The sequence below is a fragment of the Volvox carteri genome (assembly GCF_000143455.1).
Source record: "Volvox carteri f. nagariensis unplaced genomic scaffold VOLCAscaffold_16, whole genome shotgun sequence".
NCBI classification, from domain to species: Eukaryota; Viridiplantae; Chlorophyta; class Chlorophyceae; order Chlamydomonadales; family Volvocaceae; genus Volvox; species Volvox carteri.
The window spans coordinates 545665-553617 of record NW_003307559.1 but is presented as its reverse complement, the minus strand read 5'-3'; the positions used below and the strand labels follow the sequence as shown (position 1 = coordinate 553617).

At 53.0% G+C, this 7953-nt stretch overlaps 1 protein-coding gene across 1 annotated transcript in view; it reads right to left on the bottom strand.

The window, feature by feature from the left end:
• VOLCADRAFT_90261 (uncharacterized protein) overlaps positions 1–6766 on the bottom strand; it is a gene marked incomplete at both ends in the record, with an annotated part of 8325 nt that extends 1559 nt beyond the window's left edge. The window contains 10 exons of the mRNA XM_002949789.1: positions 261–332; positions 885–971; positions 1217–1297; positions 2511–2594; positions 3050–3145; positions 3415–3524; positions 3657–3914; positions 4605–4643; positions 6116–6317; positions 6695–6766. Of these exons, the coding sequence (XP_002949835.1) occupies positions 261–332; positions 885–971; positions 1217–1297; positions 2511–2594; positions 3050–3145; positions 3415–3524; positions 3657–3914; positions 4605–4643; positions 6116–6317; positions 6695–6766 (1101 nt within the window). The remainder of the gene's footprint in view (positions 1–260; positions 333–884; positions 972–1216; positions 1298–2510; positions 2595–3049; positions 3146–3414; positions 3525–3656; positions 3915–4604; positions 4644–6115; positions 6318–6694) is intronic.
• Positions 6767–7953: the final 1187 nt, after the last annotated feature.

Sequence of the window (7953 nt, the reverse complement as noted above, 5' to 3'; positions counted from 1 at the left end):
AATTATTTTATTCAAACCCCGGATGAATTCTTACTTTGAAAATAACATGATATCTCTTTAGACGAAAGTGCGTAATTCTATATGAAGGTCACTAAATACACCGGCGCAAGATAACAATAACTTTAGCTGATGTACTAAAATATACTTGCGCGCAGCCTTTATATTTGAATCCGGAACCCGCCGCCGCATGGAACCTTACAGCAACCGCCTTCCTCCAACTATTAACTACAAATGAAACCGCTCTCAGTAAACTAACCTACCATGAATCGAGTATTCAGCATGTCAAGGCGTGTTGAGAGGTCCAGATACTCACAAGCCCGTTCGTACAGTGACTGCGCCGTACCGAGTATGGAGATCAAGTACGGCGGAACACGCAGCAACATGCAGCAGGCGTGGGGGAGGGGGGAGGCAACGTACAAACAGATTTGGAGGACATGGTTCACAGCAGCAGCACGACAACGGCAAGGACGAGGAGGTGAAGGTGGAGGAGGCGGAGGTGATGGTGAAGGTGGACAGATCCCGTTTGGTGTTTGATCCACACACATCCCGCGAATCCTCTCCCCCCCCCCGGATTTAATCTCACCCCCACCCCACCCCACCAGCCTTAAAGCTTCACAGCTGGTAGACATTTCGTTTCGCTTTCATTGTTCATGTTTGCCGTGTTGTCCTGTGTTTCTGGCCCCCCCTTCCAAGGAGTTTGCTCCCCCGGCTCAACCCCCGCCGTTGCCAAACCCCCACGTGGGAAATCCCGCGTGCGGGCCACCGGCCCCCTTCCGAGGCCTCGTATGCCGTGTCCTAAGCACCTCCATCAACCCTGCAGGCCCTGCAGGGCCCCCCAACACCCACACCCACCCACCCACACGTACACACAGCCCCCTACCTACCTGCAACTGGTCGGGTGCCCGCCAGAAGAACTCGGGGGTGTCCAGCATGGTGGCGTTCAGGTTGACTGCGGCCTTGAGCAGGAATACCTGAAGCCGCGGGGGGGGAGGGGGGAGGTTAAGATGGGCGGGAGTGTGAGGTGTCCACATCAGGAATCAGGAGGTAACATGAAAAGAGGCGGTAAAAGCACACAGGCGACGGTCATCGCCAAGCTCCCAATGTACATAATAGATAGGTATGTACGTATGTATATATATAGGTACGGTCGGGGAGTAACAGCAGTGGAACATCCATACACATCCATCCATACATACGTACACACACATCCTCTCACCTCTCCCATCAGCTTCGCTACCTTGCTGCTGCTGAGGGAAATGCGGCCCCGATCAGCCATTTCCCGGGGGACATGCCGAACCTGACGATGGGGGGGGTTGGGGTTGTGTGTGGGGTGGGGGGTTCTGTGTGTGTGTATGTGTGTATGAAGGTTACAAGTATCTGACCGGGCCTGACACTGGCCACAGAAGGGCTGCTGCCCAGCCCCAACGGAAATACCGCCTAACGCAGACGGGAAAGGAGCGCGAGGGGCCTCTGTCCCCCCCTCCTAAGCAGCCGAGAGCCGCAGGTCCGCTAGCTCTGCTCTCCTTCCCCCGGCGCGGGGGGGGGGGGGAGAGACGAACCACACACGATTGAAGCTGCTGCCAGGGCAAGAGAGTATCAAACGGCGCGGGGGGGGGGGAGGCGTCGCAAGCGCGTGCACGCGAGTCTCACGAGCCAAGGCTTCATCACGCGAGTTCGCGTTCAGTGAGCCCTAAACACGCCACACGACTCCTCTCCCTCCCCGGCCTGATCCGGCTCTTGGGGTGAGGGTTCACTAAGACAGAGGAAACCCGGAAACCCTGTACCGACCCTACCCCTCCCCGCTACTGCGCGTGTGTGAGGGTGAGAAGGAAGTCGTCAACCCAGGGGGGCAAAGAGGGGAAAAAGGAGAGACGACCAGCGAATGGCGAGAGGCGGGAGATTGAGCTGAACTATACACAACACAACGATGCAAAGGATGGGTGGGGGATGGCGGAGAGGGGGGTGAGGGTGGGGTTTAAAAAGAACCCCTTTCAGACAGGTTGCACGAAAAAGCATGCCATCACCATAACCACCATCGTTATCGAAAAAACAGCCATTACCCACGCATACGCACGCATACACACGCATACACACATAAAGGCAGACAGACGACAGACAGGCGGTCAGACTGACAAAGGGAAAGACAAGGGGCCGGGTGCATGGTTTTATATGTCGTATACATGTCATTGTCGTGTATATATATGTATATATACATATATACATATATATATATATATAGCTGCGCGATGGTGGGTGCCACTGGTGAGGTGAGGTGACATCCAGGAGCGCGTTCCCGTACTAAAAATGGTATCCATCCGTACACAAAATCCGTACGCGCCCCCTCAACAGCAGCCTCCAGGCCCATCCGCTGCACAGACACCCTCTTGTCCGTTCATCGTCTATATGTCCGTCTGTCTGTTTATGTGTATGTATGTCCGTCTGCCATTCCGCCTGTTGTCGTTCAACCCCCTATGGTCGTTCATGCATTCGGGTTGTTGTGACGTACGTACCTCCCCAATTAGATCAACCATCTGCTTCTCGTACACCGCCAATTTGGAAGATTGGGCCAGAGCATGACTGATGGCCATTTTGACCTGTACGGCAGAGCATCGTACACATGCAGTAAACTTATGCGGAGAGTGATACTGGTGGGGGATTGGGGGTAAAAGAGAATGGGGGAATAAGGGATGAAGGAGGGCGTGAGGGGAAAACACATGCACACACGTATTCGTCACAATTGTGACAGCGGTTGGGGCACGTAGCGCGTTTTCGAAGCCATACCTCCTCTCCGAGTCCTACCTCTAGTGTGTCCAGCTTATCATCCTCGTCCCGCCGGGTCTGATCTTGCGCCGCACCCAGCTCGGCCGTGTTTTGCAACCCCTTTGGGGCTCTCTTTCCCCCCTCCCATCCCCAGGTCACCACGTCCAGAAACCCGCAACATCGTGCAGCTTCTTACCTCTTATCACCCCCTAGTCGCCCAAGTTAAGGTTAACCGAAGTACCGAACCCTGCTCACTCGTCCAACGAACCCAACTACCCTAACCAACTACCTGGTGGTTAGCCGCCAGACGAATGTCAATGGTGAAGGTGTCGTTTTTTATGTTGGGTGGAGAATCCCTGGTGTAAACAAAAAGCAGCTCCTCCACCTGCGTTGTTGTACAACATTGGAAGTGAAAATGGAAAAAATTGCCGCCTTTTTTTAAAGTAAAAATCGGTTTTTTGAAAAGCAACAATATTATGGAGTTGGCCGGCTGACGATTTGCGGTTGGTGCACGTCAATAATAACAATGCCTTTGCAGTCATCATCATGGACCGCCACCCGATGGGTAACCAAACATTATTTACAACAAACTGCCCCAACGGACGTCGTCGCCATCATCATCATTAGCATCATCATCACAATATTCCCGATCACCTGGCGCTCGTCCTCATCCAACAGTCGTACGGCAACTCCCTGCGTCTTCAACACCGCCGCCAGCAGCAACTGCTCCTGAGCTTCCGTCATACCCCAAAACGCCACGACACCTGAATGGAACATTTGGATCATCTTGGCTCGTTTAGGCGGGACCGCGAAGTGCTCGTGAAAGCAGCGGATGTAATGTAATATATACAGATACGTACATACATACATACATACATACACGCACGCGCGCGCACCGTAATTGAAGAAAAACACTTCGCCAGGGGACTCCGCCGCCTCGCCGTACGGTGTTCGTATGTACGACACCTCAGGATACACCGTCACGCCACCTGTGATGGCGGGCGCCACGCCACCGCTGCCTGTACGGCTCAATGACCAGGCCCCGCTTGTGGATGTGTCGCCCCCGCCACCGGCGCCGCCACCACCGCCGGCGGCGGCTCCGGCAGTCGTTGCAGCACCGTTAACCGAGGGGGTAGCGGCGGTGTGTGTCAGTGCTGTGGTCGCGACGGCAGTGGCACTTGCGGCGGCGTTGGAGGAGGAGGTTGCAGTAGCGATGTTGGTGGTGGCGGTGGCGGCAGTCGTCGCCACAATATGCTGGAGGGTCGCTTCCAGTGCCTTACGATTGAATGACTCAGCCACCGTTATCTGCGGAGATGTCAAACGTTTTTACCCATTAAAAACAAGTTCAGTAATGAACAGGGAAGCAACAAGAGCGACAAAGAGCCTGCACATACGCCGTGTTATTGATGTAAGGCGTCACGTCGTGAAACGCCAACTAAGAAATTAACCCCTCTCATCCGTCAACCAACAACCAACAACCAACCAGCCACGGGCCGTGTCTGCCGCCACCAACACATCGCCTTGCATTACCATGCAAGTGCGCACGGCGCCAGTCTGGCATCCGGCGCTCCTCAGCCCCTCGCCCCCGTCCTAAACTCGGCCTTACACTCTTACGGCAGCCAAGAGGCCAACGAAAGCCGAGCGAACCGAAAGCCGCTTTAGGGGATTGGGTGAGGATTGTCAGCGCTAGCTTAACAGCATCATCTATAACCTGCGGTTAGCCCTAAGAAAAGCAACAATAACAAGAGCGGCAGCAGTAGTAGCAGCTCCACTGTCGCTCCTCTCCTCTCCTCTCAAGGGTCACACTCCCCCCCCCCTTAATCCTTTGCCCTCACACGACTTACCACTGTGATACGACCGCGTTTCTGAGAGAGCGTCTGCAGCTGTGCAGAGCCAAGAGGAGGCTCGATCAGCTCCTCCTCCGTCTCCTCCGGGACGACTTGTGCTTTGCTGCTGGCATCTGGCAGGGGAACGAATTTGTCGCGCGCCCGTGCTGCCACGGCTGGCTGTCGTTACGATGTTTATCAAATGAAATGGGTAAGTGATTTAAGAGCCGAACAGAAAGGTTCAGAAGGGTGCGAGGCGGATGAATCGCCTGGCAAAGCTTACACTTGGTGCCGTCAAAGTGGACGCAGCCGCCAAATGTCCTGATGTTGTAGAAATTGGCCTGGAAACCGAAAGGTTGCCAGGGCTAACTGCGCGGCGCACGAAGCGCTGGTCCTTCTTGCTGCTTTGTCCCGGCAAGTCTCTATTGGTCCCGGGCCCACCGGCCAAAGGTCCAGCTAGCTCTGACATTGCGTAACTGAGTTACGCAAACTCTAACCGTAGCTCATGTGGAGTCACGACACACAAAGGACAGGCCTCTGCAAATATTAAAGGCTCATGTCAGAGCCAGTAAGGAAAATGTGTTAAAAACATGATAAGTCTCACATAGACGCAAAATGCAGGTTATGCCGGAACCGAACGCTGGGAACCGGCCAACGGCCATCCGTACCATCGGTACGTCTAACTTTCCAATACCAAATCGGTATTTCTGAATGCCACTGGATCTTGGACTCTTCGTGACTCGTTGCGCTAGTCGTCGAGCTTTGTTACAATTTTGGTATCGAAGACCAACCGGTTAAGGACCCCAGAGTCGAATCACTCCTATCGCTTCCGCACTTATTACTCCTTACCAAATTTTTTTATCTCAGTTGCATGGCTAGCCCAGCGAGGTACCCTCTGCGTTCTTTACTGTCTCTGACCAGAGGTCGGCAAATCCTGCGGGTACTGCGGATCTGTACTACAGTACCCGCCGCCGAAATTCTGGTTAAGGCCCCGGCTGCGGTTCCCAAATGACCAAAATTTGACCAAAAGACATGACTTGCTGTCTCTATTGCGGCCCGTAGGGCCGCGCGCTGGACTTGAACTATGTGTTTGACTTAGGGTTTGAACTATGTGTTTGACTTTGTCACGACCAGCTCTATACAATTCGGCGACGGCTGTAATTGATAAGTTATCACAGTTTAGCGTCTGTACTGATGACTTGCAGCTGCTGCAGCACTTAAGGGGGTTTTATCGGGGATTTGTTCCATGTGGGCTATCCTGTACATCATCGTCGGCATCTTCTTTATTTTATGGCATGCTTTCTAACTACTGGCCGCGGCATGTCGACAACCTCTCGCCGGGGAATGAAGGAAACGCGTGCCGAAGTCTCCAGCGGCCGACTACGCACATTGGCCGGCACGCTGACCGGTCACAGAATCACAGCTGAGCCCGCAGCAACAGATATTGAGGCGCCAGAGCCGTTACTTGGGCCAGCGGGCAGCGACGGTGATGGTCAAGCTCTACTGTTCTGAGCAACACCACCTCCCACCTCCGGAAACGCCAGCACCGTGGCCCTTCCTCCGCAGAAGAAAAGGCGCACTCAAGCCAACACCGCCGCCACCGGTCCCACTCAGCAGCCAGCACCCCTCCTGCCCGCCGCCACCCGCAACGCCACCGCCCCCGAACAGCAGCCGATAACACTCCTGCACGCCGCCACCCCCAATGCCACCGCCAACCGAAATTATACGCTCCTGCAGCCGTGGAAACCGACCTCTACAGTGGTGAGCTTGACGCACCCTTGTGTGTGGGGTTATGTTACGGTGGTCGAGCTGCTCCTTTGCCCTGCCTTCTAGTGTCGTTCTTTCTAGTCCTGTGCATGATTCTCCCCACATTTCGTTCATGTCCCATACTGCTGTGACATATGTCCTTTGTAACGAACTCATCCCGTCTATCGTTGCAGTTCCTATCTCACTTGCTATGGATTGGGCATGTAGCCTGTTTGTTGGATCCTGTCGTGACCATCTAGCCATTTATTACACTCTGCTTTCATGTAAACCCTGTAACCAAACCCGCCTAGGTTCAAAGCCTCAAACTCTGAGGGGTGCGCTGCTGCAAGTTTTGCCCTGACATCATCACTGTAGCCATCTGCGGATGCCACACGGAAGGTACAGTAGGCGTTATGGAATGAATTAAGGGTCATACTTTAGTTGTGATTGGGCTGTAAGCATTTATGTTCTGTTGCCTTTACTGCTTGCTGTAATTTGGGTAACTGCTCAAAAATGCTGCTGGACTGAAACAGGGCAGTCGCGGACAGTGGTTTTAATACAGGAATCTATTCCGAATTCGGATTAAGCATTGTTGCTGGTCCTGAAATTGAGGAATGGTTTCGATTCTGTTGTCTTTCGATTCGAGACTGGATTATTCCTCCAGCTATTATTGGCTGTCCATGCGAAAGGCACTCGACTCTTACAGGAAACATTCCAAATAACCGTCTTGTAGCACTTATATGCCATGGACACTGCCACAAAGGTCACACGCACGAATCAACCAGGTATAGGACTGCTTCTGACCTGCTGTGTGGCATAACTGCAGCCTGGAGAGTCTTGACGACTGTCTTTCAACACGACGCCCGGCTATGATCAAAACGAATGATGGTGTACGAACGATCCATTTAATGAGCACTCCAGCGGGCGTTATCGGTACATTTTTGGGCTCTGCAACCCTTTTGAAGCAGCAGCCAATTGGACTGCATTTCAGAGCATCTAAGCGTGCGCCATGACACGATTCTGGACACTGTTGCGTGCGTGCGTGTCATCACATACCCCAAACCCGTCGTTTGTACAAATATTGAAACTCATCGGCGGTGGTCTGGGTGGGGCCCGGAGGACCCCAGCGTCCATGGATTAGGAATAAACTTATTTCTGCACCGAGGAACATATTATTCAGGTTTGTAATGCAAAATCGACGGGCATAATTGAAACCAAATTATTGATTGTGGAACCGGGGCTGTCAGGGGGCTGACATTACCGCAGATTGGGGGTGTTTCCACTTGGATTAAAAGTCGCGGATTAAGGTATTTTTAAGCCGCGCCAATCCACCGCTAATCCGTCGGAGTGTTTCATACGTCTGGATTAAGAAACGGATTGAAGTACGACACTTGCTCATTCCGTGCATAAAATGCAAAAACGAGTATTGCCAGACATTTAAAAGACTATCGAGTATCAACATGAAGGCCTTGTAGCACCTTTGAACGACACCCACGGTGTGGTGCATAATGCCGAACAAGAAGCACAAAGCTTCCACAAAACTAGGAACACCTACAGCCTTTATAAAGGATAACCTTCCAACCTATCACTCAGGCTTTTTATGAGGCGTCGTGAAATCCTA